The sequence below is a fragment of the Danio rerio genome, chromosome 4 (genome assembly GCF_052040795.2).
Source record: "Danio rerio strain M-AB ecotype USA chromosome 4, GRCz13ab, whole genome shotgun sequence".
In the NCBI taxonomy this organism is placed as follows: domain Eukaryota; kingdom Metazoa; phylum Chordata; class Actinopteri; order Cypriniformes; family Danionidae; genus Danio; species Danio rerio.
In genome coordinates, this window is record NC_141024.2 from 63,928,654 (window position 1) to 63,943,196 (window position 14,543).

Below are 14,543 nucleotides of genomic sequence, written 5' to 3' on the forward strand. Positions count from 1 at the left end.
AATAAGGGCCAGTTAATAATGTTTGAAAGTTTGACTAAATATTTTAAATCTTGGATTTTTATTTTAAAAATTATGTGCAACGATTGCATATTTTATCTGAAAATTAATGTTTTGTCCAATATTTCATTATTACGAATAGTTTTTTTTTTAAATAATCTATAAAGTTGGGTTTGTAAAGGGACACATTACCTTTCTGAAAATACACATTTATTAATCACACTGAAATGAAGATATACTTTGAATTTGTCCTTGACAGTGTTGACACAATTTGAGGTTTGTTTGCTGTTTTTCTGTTAGTAGATTAATTGTAAAAAGTGCAGGAGCTTGACCAACATTCATTTTTTACAGTCTAATGTCTAAATAATACAACAACTATGTGGTTAAATTAAAAAGTCTTAAACTTTATTTATTTGTTTTATTTTGATGTCTCAAAGGCACTTAGTGATAATGACCTCTTTAAGTTGTTTTAAAATGTTTAGATTAAATGTTTTGATCAACTTCAAATACTGAACATCTGTGTGATTGTGTGTGCGTGTGTGTGTAAGAGAGAGAGAGAGAGAGAGAGCAAGTAGAAAACTAGGGAGAGAAATGTTTGAACAAGTCATGACTGCAACAGTAAGTGGCAAAAAACTAAAAACAAAAGACTTTTATTTTGGCGTGGCGTGTGACGTCATTAGGCCGCGCCGCTCTTGCGCTTGATTCAGCTGGAGAAAGGTTTGTTTTTAAAACCTTTACATAAATATAAAGCGATTGAATAAAGTTTCAGGGTTTTCATCCGATGCTATATTATGAACCTGCTGTTGGTATTATTTTGACCCTTTTTACAACGAAGTACTATTTACTCACAGTAATTAGGGCTATTGTTTGAATAAAGCAACTGAAATGTGAGTAATAAGTGTTTTAATTAAGGTTTAATTTATTAAAAAGCATAATGTCATTCCATTCTAAGGACAAATCACTATATATAAGAAATGGAGTACTAGTTTTAATCAGCTCATTGTGTCTTGCTCAGACTTACCTGATTTATTTTTGTTAATGACTCTCATATGAAACTGTTAAAGCAAGTAATGAAGAGAAGTTATTTTGATTCTGTTCATTGTTTTATTTATTTTAATCAGGACGTTTTTAATGTTTTTATTTTTTTAAACAGGATAAAGTGTCCAAACGCAGAGAAAAACTGCTGAAGTGACTGATCTCCACACTGTTATAAAGATGGCGTTTATTAAAGAGGAGAGTGAAGATGTGAAGATTGAAGAAACATTCACAGTCAAACAGGAAGATCTGCAGGAACAAACAGGTTGGTTTTCATTCTTAAAGACCAACTTAGTCATTTGATCCTCATTCAGATATATTTTAATAAGAAGAATACTAAATTAAATCCATCTTGCAGCCCTGAGTGTGCTGCCTAGTTCTCCTAAATGCACATAAGCACTCATTGAAAGACAGAATGAGTTTCATCACTTGTTCTTATTTATGTCATACTTGTTATGTATTATTCGTCTCCTATTTTCACTACCTTCTTAAGGTCATTGCTTTTCTTGTTCTCTTTGTTTGTAAAGCGTCCTTGAGCACTGGCGCTATATAAAATAAATAAAAACAAAAAATTAAAAAGGTTTTACTGAGCTGACAATATTTGACCTACAGTATTCTCATAGAAGATATCTGCTATTACAGTGATGGTGTTGGCTTAGTACTTTCCATTTGCATGTGTCACGTTGATCACAATTCCCTTTTTTATCAACTTCTTTATGGGTTTAAACTTGTTTTTGTAGTTGTTGCTAGTTCTCACAGATATTATCTTAGTTTGACCTACATTATTATAATAACTAATGACCAGGGCTATTGTGTTTAAACAGGGCTTCCGCTGGGTATTAAAATGTCTTAAATTCCAAAATAAAAAAATTAGGCCTTAAAAAAACTTAAATTTACTGAAATATTGTGCTGTATGTCTTAAATCTTTTTAAACAAGTCTTCATTTTCCTTTGTTCATGTTTTGTTACCCAATCTGGTCAAAACTCATATAATCACCAACAAGACATTTTAACTCTGTTTATCATAATGATAAGGACTGCTGAGGATATCGACCTGGACAGATTGTTGTGCATAGATTTAGTTTAATATAGTTTTTAAAACTTTTAAAACATTTGTTTATTTGTTTTTTTTATTTTAAAGAATGTTTATTTTGGGAAAAAAGTGTGTGGATCCAAGTAGAGCTCTCTTGTTTTTACACAATTTTTAAGATCTTTTGCTAAGAAATATTAAAAAATATTTTAATGTTATTATTATTATTGATTTATTATTGTATTATTAAATATTTTATATTAAAATATTTTTTGTTTGGACATATAAAAATCTTTTTCATCTGGGCCAATTGAAAAATCCCTTAGTCTAAAATTTCATTCATAATGGTCTTAAAAAGTCTTACATTTAACTTGGTGACACCTGTAGAAACCCTGATTTAAAGTATGTCAGAAAACGTGGATGCCCTTAATTGTAAATATGCTGAATGAAATGAACACCAAAATAATTAATTATTATAAAACATTGTACAGTTTTCTAAACTATATGATGTTGTTGTGGGACGATGTGAGACAAAAATTATAGTGAAACAATAACGTTTAGCATTGCACTGACTACAACTGGCCAACAAATTAGTCTAAAAAAGACTTTTGCTGCTTAGGAAATGGATTACAGTATGCTGATGATGTGCAAACATTTGAGTGTAAAGTTCATCAGTATTGACCATATTCTTTACGTACCAGCAGGTGTCGCCATTGGAATCTTTTTGCTTTTTAAAGAATACATTTTTAGATCCTAAAAACAGTGTTAATATAATAAGCCAAGACTGACATGCAATGTGTTGAACACCTGCAATGTTTTTTCAGCAATTCATAAAATTTAACTGTCTATTGATTTGTACAAATAAAAACCATTTATTAATAAAAATATAACAATTAATTTATCATTTATTTATAATATAATACACCTTTACTAAATGTGCTTGTGCATTTTTTTGTTTATTTGTTGATGTTATCTCACAGATGAAAAGAGAACGTTCGAGGTTACTAAAGTAACCCTTCGGGGAACGGAAGCACTATAAGTGGATTTGATGTTCTAAATCCACGTATGGGAGGATTCGGTTCAGAAGCCGCTCGTCTGAAAGAGTATTGAACGGGCCAATGAAAGCAATGAATTGGCAGCGCAAGCTTGCGCAGGTGCGCTGCATCGCCAATTAACTGAGCATATAAGCACACCTGGCGCTAGAAAACGCTATCCTTTTTAAGCTGAAGAGACTTTTACAGCTAAGGGACAGTCATCATGGCGACGGAGTATAGTGCTTCCGTTCCCCTCCTCGGGGAACGAAGGGGACTTGACCGTGGCGGAAAAGCATATGGGGATCACCAGCGGGGATCGGCCATAGCAGGCACCTGTACCCAAAAACGCTGGCTGACCAGCGGGCAGACCTAACGTAGTGGGCCAGCAAGTGACTCCTCCGCTGAGTCAGTGCTGGGGGCCTCGGAGGAATCTGCAGGGCTCACCGAATGGGGAACTTTACTGACAGACAGGAGGGTGCACATCTCTCCGTGTTAGGGAAAAGGCACCGCAAGCGTGCTACAACACCCACCGAGTTGTTTCCTCAATCACCAAAGGTCCCTAACACCCTTGAGGAAACCGGCTCCACTCGCAGATTATAAAACCTTGCAATGTGTTGGGTGTCGCCCAGCCTGCAGCTCTACAAATGTCTGTTAAAGAAGCGCCACGCGCACACGCCCAAGAGGATGCAACGCTCCGAGTGGAGTGCGCATGCACTCCCAGGGGGGGCGCGGCTGACCTCTGCTCAAAATAAGCACATGAAATGACCTCCACAATCCAGTGGGATAAACGTTGTTTAGACACGGCACTTCCCTGCTGCCGTCCGCCATAACAGACAAAGAGCTGCTCAGAAGATCTAAAGTTCTGAGTACGGTCCACATAATGCGCAGGGCGCGAACTGGACAAAGTAAGAAAAGGGCTGGGTCTGCCTCCTCCGGGGGCAGCGCTTGCAGGGTTACTACCTGATCTCCAAAGGGAGTGGTAGGAACTTTGGGCACATAACTCAGGCGGGGTCTCAGGATAACGTGAGAAAAATCCGGCCCGAATTCCAGGCACGAGTCACTGACCGAAAATGCCTCCAGGTCCCCGACCCTCTTAATGGAGGCCAACGCGAACAGCAGAGCTGTCTTCAGGGACAGAAATCTTAAAGATACTGTATCGAGTGGCTCGAAGGGATCAAATCGCAGGTTCGTGAGAACGAGGGCGAGATCCCAAGAGGGCGTGAGAGGGGGGCGAGTTGGATTAATTCGCCTAGCGCCTCTGAGGAACCGGATGATGAGGGTATGCTTTCCCACGGTGCCGCCAGCCACCGCGTCATGGTGAGCGGAGATGGCGGCAACGTACACCTCGAGAGTGGAGGGCGACAGCCTGCTGTCCAGCTTCTCTTGAAGGAAAGAGAGCACAACACTGATCTGGCAAGATCGGGGGTCTTCTCTGCGAGAGACACACCATTCAGTGAATAGACTCCACTTCAGGGCGTAGGCGCGCCTCGTGGAGGGGGCTCTAGCCTGAGTGATGGTATCAACCACCGCGGGCGGCAGGTTACCCAAGTCTTCCTCGCGTCTATGGACCACACGTGGAGGTTCCAGAGATCGGGGCGAGGGTGCCAGATGGTGCCTTGTCCCTGAGAAAGTAGGTCCTCTCTCAAAGGGATCTGCCATGGGAGGGCCGTCGCGAGGAGGGAGAGCTCTGATATCCAGGTCCGGTTGGGCGAGAGGGGCGCAACTAACAACCTGCTCCTCGTCCTCCCTGACCTTGCACAGTAACCGCGCGATCAGGCTCACTGGGGGAAACGCATACTTGCGTATGCCCCGAGGCCAGCTGTGGGCCAGTGCATCCGTGCCGAGAGAGCCCTCGGTCAGGGAATAAAACTGGCAATGAGCGTACTCGGGGGAAGCAACAGATCGATCTGGGTCTCCCCGAACCGCGCCCATATCAGCTGGGCAGACTCAGGGTGGAGTCTCCATTCTCCAGAGTGAATTTGCTGCCGTGAGAGCACATCGGCTGCATGATTGAGCATACCTGGGATGTGAATGGCGCGTAGCGACTACACCTGCGGGTGACTCCAGAGGAGCAGACGGCGGGCGAGCTGAGACATGCGGCGAGAGCGCATACCCCCCAAGCAGTTGATATACGCTGCCGCCGCCGTACTGTCCATCCTGACCAGCACGTGTTGCTGCTCCAGCACCGGAGAAAAACGGCGGAGAGCAAGGAACACTGCCAACAGCTCTAGGCGATTGATATGCCAATGCAGCTGGGCACCTACCGCAGCTGCATGCCCGCGACACACGGCTCCCCAGCCTGTGCTGGAAGCATCTGTTGAGACAACAACATGACTGGACGCCTGTCCCAGAGGCACACCGGCCTGCAGGAACGAGGGGTCGTTCCAGGGGCTGAGGGTGCGGCGACACATCGCAGTAACAGAGACTCTGTGTGTGCCCGCATGCCATGCACGTCTTGGAACTCGATGTTGAAGCCAGTGCTGAAGTGGTCTCATATGGAGCAATCCGAGCGGCATGACAGCCGCAGCAGAAGCCATATGCCCCAGGAGCCTCTGAAAATATTTCAGGGGGACCACTATATTGCTGTCCAGCTCCCTCAGACAGTTCAGCAGCAGGCGAGCGCGCTCTCCGGAGAGGCGTGCTACCATAGTGACCGAGTCCAGCTCCATTCCGAGAAAAGAGATCCTCTGCACCGGGGCGAGTTTGCTCTTTTCCCAGTTGACCTGCAACCCCAATCGGCGAAGATGCCGGAGCACCTCGTCTCTGTGCGCAGTCAATTACTCCTGAGAGTGGGCTAAAATCAGCCAATCGTCGAGACAATTGAGTACGCGGATGCCCGCGAGCCGAAGGGGCGCTAGGGCACCCTCCGCGAGTTTGGTGAAGACCTGCGGAGACAGAGAGAGCCCGAAGGGGAGGACCTTGTACTGCCATGCTCGACCTTCGAACACAAACCGCAGAAACTGACTGTGGCGTGGAAGAATGGAGACATGAAAATACGCGTCCTTCAGGTCTATGGCTGCAAACCAATCCTGAGGGCGGACGCATCGGAGGATGCGCTTCTGCGTAGGCATTCTGAACGACAGGTTATGAAGGCAGCGATTCAAAACGCACAGATCTATGATTGGCAGTGACCCACCGCTCTTTTTGGGTACGATGAAGTATGGGCTGTAAAACCCGCTCTCCATCTCGGCTGGAGGTACTGGCTCAATTGCACCCTTTCGCCAGGAGGGCAGCAATCTCCTCTCGCAAGACAGGGGCGGACAGGGGATTGACCCTGGTGAATACACGCCCGTGAACTTGGGAGGCCGGAGAACTGCAGTTCGCTCTGGCTCCGCACCCTGACTCCGGAGGGGGGGCTTGGGGGCTGGGAGAAGGGAGACCGTCCCCCCAGCGCCCGTGAGCCGCTGGCGGAGCATGCAGACCTTGCGAGCTGAGAGGCGGCGCGTCCCAGACTGGCAGGGCCTGCAGTGCCCGTGAGCCACTGGCGGAGTGCACCGAACCTACGAGCTAGAGAGCTGAGCTCAAACTGGCAGATTTCGGGCTGTCACCTCCGGGGAAGTGGAAAAGTGCCCTTTCATTTCATGGCAGTAAAAGGTGCCGTTGGAAATGGCGCCCCGCCCTCCAGCAGGGAAAGAGCAAGTTCCCTCCTCTCCAGATGACCTGTCCCAGGGACGCTTCGCGGTCCGTTGCCGGACTTAGCGGCGTTCTGGGCAGGGGGAGTTGCCTGCTTCCGAGGCGAGTGCGGGGGTGGTGCAGCTCTCGTAGGCGGGCGCCTTCGGCGAGGAGCAGGTATGGATGGCACGGCGGGCGGAGCGGGCTTACGGGGCCGCCGATTAGACATCACCCATCGGACTGCTCTCTCACTGCCTCGAATTCCTGGGTGAATTCGCAGACTGTGTCGCCGACCAGCTTGGGATATGGGCGAGTCAAGAAAGCGGACTTTGTCAACTTTGCGCATATCAACCAAGTTTTGTTAGAGGTGGGGCTCCTGGACCACTAGTGTGGACATCGTCCTCCCCAAAGCACCCGCAGCGGACTTAGTAGTCCGAAGAGCTTAGTCGGCTGCGGTGCGAAGCTCATAAGCCTGGGTTGGACCCACCCTCGTGCAGCTCGGCCAGCGCCTGCGCTTGGTAGCACTGGTCGGTGGCTATCGCATGCAAGGCAGATGTAGCCTGGTCCGTAGCTTTGTAAGCTCTAGCTCCGAGGGAGCCGAAAACTCACAAAAACAGTATCGTAAGCCATGTTTCTTTTCGTTCTGCTTAATCAAGTACCCCAAAAAAGATATTTAAAATAAACAAAACAATTAGTGTATTTTGACTGCTTTCTTTAATAACTGCATTACACAATACTTGTACTTTTACTTTCAGTACTTGAGTAGTAAATTTTGAAATAAACTACTTGCAATACTTAAGTACAAAAATGTTGAATACTTTTGTACTTCCACTTAAGTATGGTGCTTAAAGAGCACTTCTACTTCTACTCAAGTCAATTTTTGATAAAGCACTTGTACTTTTACTTCAGTATGGGTCTCTAGTACTTTATACATCTCTGATTATGTAAGTAATTGAAAACTGGACTGAAACTGTTTCAATTTACTATAACTTCAATGTTAAGTGGCTTTGACACAATTTACGTTGTAAATGCACTAGATAAATAAAGATGAATTGAATTGTATCTGCTTAAATGTGTACACATTAATGGACCAAACAACATATGATCTGATTTATTTTACATTTAATGTGCATTAAAACAGTGTGTGTAGCCAATGTTTCCTGTGTCTTTTTACTTTTCATGAGAGTTTTTAAGACTTAATGAAAACTAATGTTTTATTTTTTTTTCTTTCAGACCGCATTGAAGAGAATGAGGGGAGTAAAGAGGAGGAACATCATGTCAAAATTGAGGAAAAAACTCATTTTTTGAAAAGGAGAAACAAGAATCGTTTCACCTGTACTCGGTGTGAAAAGAGTTTGGCGAACAAAAGCAAACTTAAGATTCACATGATGATCCACGCTGGAGAGAAACCATTCACATGCACTCAGTGTGGGAAAAGTTTTAACTGCTCATCTCACCTTAATCAACACATGATGATCCACACTGGAGAGAAACCATTCACATGCACTCAGTGTAGGAAGAGTTTTTACTGCTCATTCTCCCTTAATCGACACATGAGGATCCACACTGGAGAGAAACCATTCACTTGCTCTCAGTGTTGGAAGAGTTTCAGCCAATCATCATACCTTAATCAACACATAAGGATCCACACTGGAGAGAAATCATTCACATGCACTCAGTGTGGGAAAAGTTTTACCCGCTCATCACACCTTAATCGACACATGAGGATCCACAATGAAGAGAAATCATTCGCATGCACTCAGTGTGGAAAGAGTTTCATCTGCTCATCATACCTTAATCAACACATGATGATCCACACTGAAGAGAAACCATTCCAATGCACTCAGTGTAGGAAGAGTTTTTACTTCTCATCCTCCCTTATGCGACACATGAGGATCCACACTGGAGAGAAACCATTCTCTTGCACTCAGTGTGGAAAGAGTTTCAGCCTATCAACATCCCTTAATTACCACATGAGGATCCACACTGAAGAGAGACCATTCACATGCACTCAGTGTGGGAAGAGTTTTTACTGCTCATTCTCCCTTAGTCGACACATGAGGATCCACACTGGAGAGACACCAGTCACTTGCACTTAAGCTGCTGTCACACTGGACTTTTCTCCCCATAGACTTCCATTCATACGCACGTGAATGCGTCAGACCGGAAATGCAAGTTTGTGCCTCAAGTTTCGCAGTTCATTGCCTTGCAGAGTTCAAGCTTGGTGAATTCTGACCTGCAAAATTGCATAACTTGACTGTGTAAGACCTATCGAAGATCAAAACAAGATCTCTCTGGACAGTTAGTAAAATATAGACCAATCGTTTGCTTTTTAAATGTCTGATCATCTTGTTTAATCCGGCTCCTTTTCACAGCGCTGTACAACAGAATTTCGCATGCTCAAATTCTAGTGTGACCGCAGCTTCCACATGACATGAATGCAGCAAAACATTTTCTCTGTGCACAGGATGTTTCATGTCTGAATAATGTTTGAAAAGGCTGAGTGACGTATACTGTTTTCCTACACTGCAGTAGATGGTTGTAAATGTGTCGCGCTCCTCGCATTTACAGATGTTACTACTTCAATGTGTTCCTTGTGCCGCCATTCATACCGCGGCGACGGCGGTACTTGATGTGCCAGCAGCATTTGACCGCTGGGTGGCACTTTAACCACAGATATTCAGCTTTGCCTTTTCACAATGCTAAACAGACTGTTCTGTGGGCGTAGCTTACTGTATGTGATGTGATCAATTAAAATATAATTTTAATTTAGTTTTTCTGGTAATAGACATGCTCTTACACTATACTATGCTGTAGAAAAGATACATGGTGAGAAGTCAAAAAGCAAATATAAGAATTAAGTTATTAGCCTTCAGTGCCCGATTAAATTGCGTTGGGGTGAAAATAATGTTTTGATTTCTTTGACTATCATGGCAATGTTATAATCTCAAATCTTAAACGTGCGCATATAAAAAACAGCAAAATAATATAGATTATCCTGCCGGTAGAGCACATCACCTCACAGTTGTGAACTTGCGATCACCTCAACTTACATTTAAAATTTGTTTACCTGGTTTATTGTAAACTTTTTAAGTGCAAAGAGGATTCTTTTTGGAAAATAGAATTGAAGAAATGAAAGACAACTAAAGTGAAAGCATAAACATTCAGTACAAATAAGTAGTCTTAAATAAATAAATAAAGCAGTATTTTAGTCTAAATATAGAGAGATGTAGTTTGCTATTTTGATAGGACTAAGACAAGACATTTTCATTTATGTTTTTAATTTACGTTTTTATTTACATTTTCGTTGTTGATTATATTTTACGATCTCATTTTATGTTTCAATTATAGTACATAATAATAAACGAATAATGAAAATAAATGAATAATGAAAATAGGACATAAATTAAGTCTGGCAGGTTTATTTTTAATAATTTTGTTTCAGTTCCGTTTTTTTTGTTTCAAAACGTCAATGTTCTGCTTTAAAGTATAACTGTTGTTTTGTTTTGTTTTTTTACTTAATGGCTCAGTATGTTTTGTATTTTAATTTCATTTTCAGTCACCTTGCATATGCGTGTGAAATATAATGCTGCATAACCGCGGAAAAAGAAGAAAAGGCTGTCAGTTAAAGCTAATTAATCAAAATTAGCTATATTTAAATACAGCACTTATGTTAATACAGGTAGAGTGCACAGCAAATTCATTGGTGTTAAATTTCAAGTGTTGTGGTTATTCAGAGTAAAGTGTTAAAATTCTAGAGTTAGATAAAGGTAAAACAACCCTCTCAGCGTTAGAAGCTGATTTGCCTCCTTGTCACACAGAGTAACATGTATCTACCTTTGTAGAAAACCCTTGTATTTGAGAAACTAATCAGAGTGTCTGAAATCTCACCACACCCTCATTCACCTGGCCCTTAAATTAGTCAATTAGTTTAGTCCACTAGACAGAGTGAATGACCACAAATAAGTGAATTCAGACACCTGCTGTTGAACACCTGCTGTAAACAAGCACAATCACTGAAGGAATAAGAAATTGAAGGAAGAAATAAAACTACAGACACAGCCTCACACCAAACCAGCTGAATTAAAACAGAGAATTAAACAACTCCATTAAATAATAGTATAAGCAGCTTCACTGATTACAGTTTGACTTCATTTCTGTAAGAATATTTGACAATGAACAGAGGTTATATTTTTTTATTAAAAATATTTCATTTGACCTCACCATCATAGAGATCAGAGGCTGCTTATTTGAGTTCTTGAAGCTTTATGCTTATAGCTTAATGTTTCTCAGATTGCTGTAGCTGTGTTTCTAAAACTCATTAGCTATAGCAAGAAAGATCAAGAGAAACTATACTGTTTATGCTTAATTGTTATAGATTTTATTTCAGGTGTTTGTTAAGTTGATTCATAAAAATATGTAAATATAGTTGTATTAAAGCTGCATGGGACAATACTACTGGCAGTCTGCTGCTCTTCATAGAAAATTCAACAAACAATTAGGATGCAATTAATAATTAGAGTGTCATGCACTTAACATTCAAGCTCCAGCTTGCTCTTTATGACACACAGGCATCAAGAATCAGGACATGAACCTCAACCGTGGTTGCTAAAAAAAAAAAGTTCATAGTTCATGCCGCAATGCATGCTGGGTGGCAGCATAGTACAAAGCTCTCAGCATGCATTGCAGCATGAATAAATTATGCAGCTTTATGTTCTTACAATCTCTTTCTTTTCCTTTATTTTGTGTTGTTTTTGGGAGGTGATATTTCAGTAGAGTGTTTTTTTTTTTTACTTGATTTTTATTTTTTTGTTTGTCACCATCATTGAGATTCAAAGACTAATTATTGATGTCTCGGTGTTTTTGAGTTCTGCCATAGATCAAACATTCTCATTGTAAATATTTTTTTATTTTATATTATTGGAGCTTCAGTGGTTACATTTATGTATATTATTTATTTCTCACACAAAATTCATATGATATTGAATTAGAAAACAAGCAGGAAAGGATGGCTATGATATCATAAATAATCTCTTCAGACTGATACTTTAAGTTTCTTTAGGCTTTCCATGCTATATCTATAAATAGTGTTAATAACACTAACTATAGCAGCCTAAATAAAAGACATTTATAGTAAGAAATTGAAGAGCCTGACTAAAGTAGACTCTGTCCTCCATCATGGTGACTTTAAATGAACAGAAATTTCATTAAGCTTTTGTTCACATGACAGAAATAAAGTCACTGGTCAGTAATAGGTGAAGCTCCATGATAAGTTGTTTTTCTCAGTTGATTTCATCTTTGGTTTTGGCTTGTGTTTTTCTTTTCTTCAGTGATTCCTCTGTTAACAGTTGTTCATCAATAATTCTCAATCATCCTTTAATTAGACACTTTATTGTCTCATTAACTTCATCACTGTCTGAGTGTTCAGCCCTCTGTAGTGAGGACACTAGTGAGGATTTTGCTCTGGAATTTAAGGCTTAAGTGTGTTCGAATGAAAAATACAGACTATGGGATTTGTTTTTAACAGAAATATTCTGGAAACTGAATTCACGAATGTAAAATGTTGAAAACAGCAGATTACTGGCAACCACTGCTGCCAGTATTTTGACATACATTTAACAGATATTTTACACAATAAGAGTTTGCTAATTAACACTCTGGGTGTTAAAAATTTTAACACTTTCAAAAATGTTATTTTAACACTTATAGTGGTTCCCATATAAACACTGAGGGAGTGTTAATTTTAACTCTAAGGTAGTTAAATCTACCAAATCTAAAATTTGCAGTGTGAGATCGATAAAAAATACAGACTGTTGAATGTGTTTTTAACAGAAATATTCTGTAAACTGAATTTATGAATGTGAAAAACAGCAGATTACTGGCGACCACAGCTGCCAGTATTTTTCTGTAAAATCTAAAAATGAAAAAAAAAAAGAAAAACAGCAAAACGTTTTTGTGTCACCATTGTGGAGGATAATAGGGTCTCTGTTCAAGTCCAAGATGAACTGAGAGTATTTGATGTTATGCTGCATCTTCTTTTGTTTAAAGGTAACTGTGTAGTTACTAATGCTGTCAAAATCTGTTTGCTACTTGCAATCACACATGAAAACGTTATTGCATCTAAAGACTTTACATTTTTGTGCACTAAGCTATGATTTTGTTAACTGAACATTGTATTAGTTCATGAAATATGGTTATTTTTTTGTAAATTTGTACAGATATATAAAACTTCCATGTTTTTCACAAAAAGATTCTGGCAACCACAGCTGCTGGTATTTTTTTGGAAATGTAACAGATATTTTAAACAATAAGAGTTTGCAAATTAACACTCTCTTGGTGTTGACAATGTTAACACTTTTAAAAGTGTTATTTTTAACACTTATAGTGGTTCCCATATAAACTATGAGGGAGTGTTAATTTTAACTCTAAGGTAGTTAAATCTACTATCTAAAATTTGCTGTGTGGATTATCTAAAACAACACAGTTTTGCTTTTGGTTGGTATTGATAGCAGCTTTGGTCTTTTGAGGGTTGATACACACTGCACATGAGCAGTAGATCAGATCTTTGAACATAGATCAGTCCTACAATGTAATCTGATGAATGGCTGAAGGGTAAATGCCTGTAAGCCTTTTCTAGTGCTTCTGGAATCTTTGTTTTCTGCTCTGAATATAATCTGACTCCAATTTTAAGTGTCAACTGAATTTAGACTATTTCTAATTGTAAACAGGTCACATTTGTTGTTTATGAATCAATTTAGAGTTTTGATTTATATCTGCTCCCATACTCTACAATTATACATTCAAATTGGGACCAAATGCCACTTAAAGTTTCATGTCCAGGGTTTACGTGTTTGTCACAGATTTGATCTCAATGTTCTGAAGTTAGTCAGAGGATGCAGAGGTAACTAATACATCATAGTCTGGTTGCCTCCTGCTCACTTGTACTAAGTTTATTTAGTTATTTCCACACAACTTGCTACTCTAGTGATTAACCAGAAATTAAAAGGTCTGCCGTACCTCCTGCTCCATACAGTCATATGAGCTTAGAAATCTATAAAATCCTGTCACAACCAGTGATGTAAAGTAAACAATTACAAATACTCAAACTACTGTAATTAAACTACTGTAAGTATTTTTTCTCAAAATATTGTAATTTGCTTAGTTGTTTTATATATATGTACTTTACCTTGAGTACATGTTTAGTGCAGTATCGGTACTTTTACTCCACAACTGTCCTTTAAACTGCAATCACTACATTATTTTATTTTGTTTATGGGGGATATCCAGTCCAATCAGATCACATATAGAAGGTAAATCACATCATAATGAACTCCCTCAAGACAAGGGCGATTTAGAATTACATCAAACTATTTGGAAGCATTAAAATTGTCCAAGAAGATGTCCAAAATCTTTACACGCATTGACCCAGAGACTGTTTAGATGATGTCACTGATGAGAAGATGGCGGATGATTGCGGTATGATGACCCAAATGGCCTTCAACACCCAGCGGACACAAGACATCAACATGACGTTAGATTGACGCTGTACCCCAACATTGTAGGGACATTGCATTTTGTTTCCACCTCTGGATCCAGTTCTCTCACACATCCTCCAGAACATTTCCCTAACCATAGTGCCGCCCCTAACCCACACTATAAACACTTCACTCCACTCTGGCACATTCCCAACCATCTCTAAGCAGGCCTGGGTAACCTCATTGCCCAAGCAGATTCTAAATAATAATTTCTGCTTTTACTGGACCCGTCTGCTGCTTTGGATATGGTGAATCATCAGATTCTTCATCAGGTCTTCAGTGAGCCCGACTGAATTGTACC

The 14,543-nt window shown here is 40.5% G+C and overlaps 2 protein-coding genes across 4 annotated transcripts in view; one reads left to right on the forward strand and one right to left on the reverse strand.

Moving 5' to 3' along the window:
- LOC110439496 (uncharacterized) overlaps positions 1-14,543 on the reverse strand; it is a 484,284-nt gene that overhangs the window by 246,160 nt on the left and 223,581 nt on the right. The gene's annotated exons all lie outside the window — the stretch shown is intronic.
- Positions 686-12,956, forward strand: LOC137491041 (uncharacterized). 3 transcript variants are annotated; one of them, XR_015484193.1, is made up of 4 exons: positions 686-714; positions 1,151-1,297; positions 7,941-11,341; positions 11,385-12,956. XR_015484193.1 is itself a non-coding variant. In XM_087250466.1 (3 exons), exons 2-3 carry the CDS (start codon positions 1,213-1,215, stop codon positions 8,804-8,806), a joined length of 951 nt encoding a protein of 316 aa, XP_087106592.1. In that variant the 5' UTR covers positions 686-884; positions 1,151-1,212; the 3' UTR covers positions 8,807-12,956. The 3 variants fall into 3 exon arrangements, 2 of the variants coding, with proteins under 2 accessions (XP_087106592.1, XP_087106591.1); XM_087250466.1 differs by having other exon boundaries at positions 686-884; positions 7,941-12,956; XM_087250465.1 differs by having other exon boundaries at positions 7,941-12,956.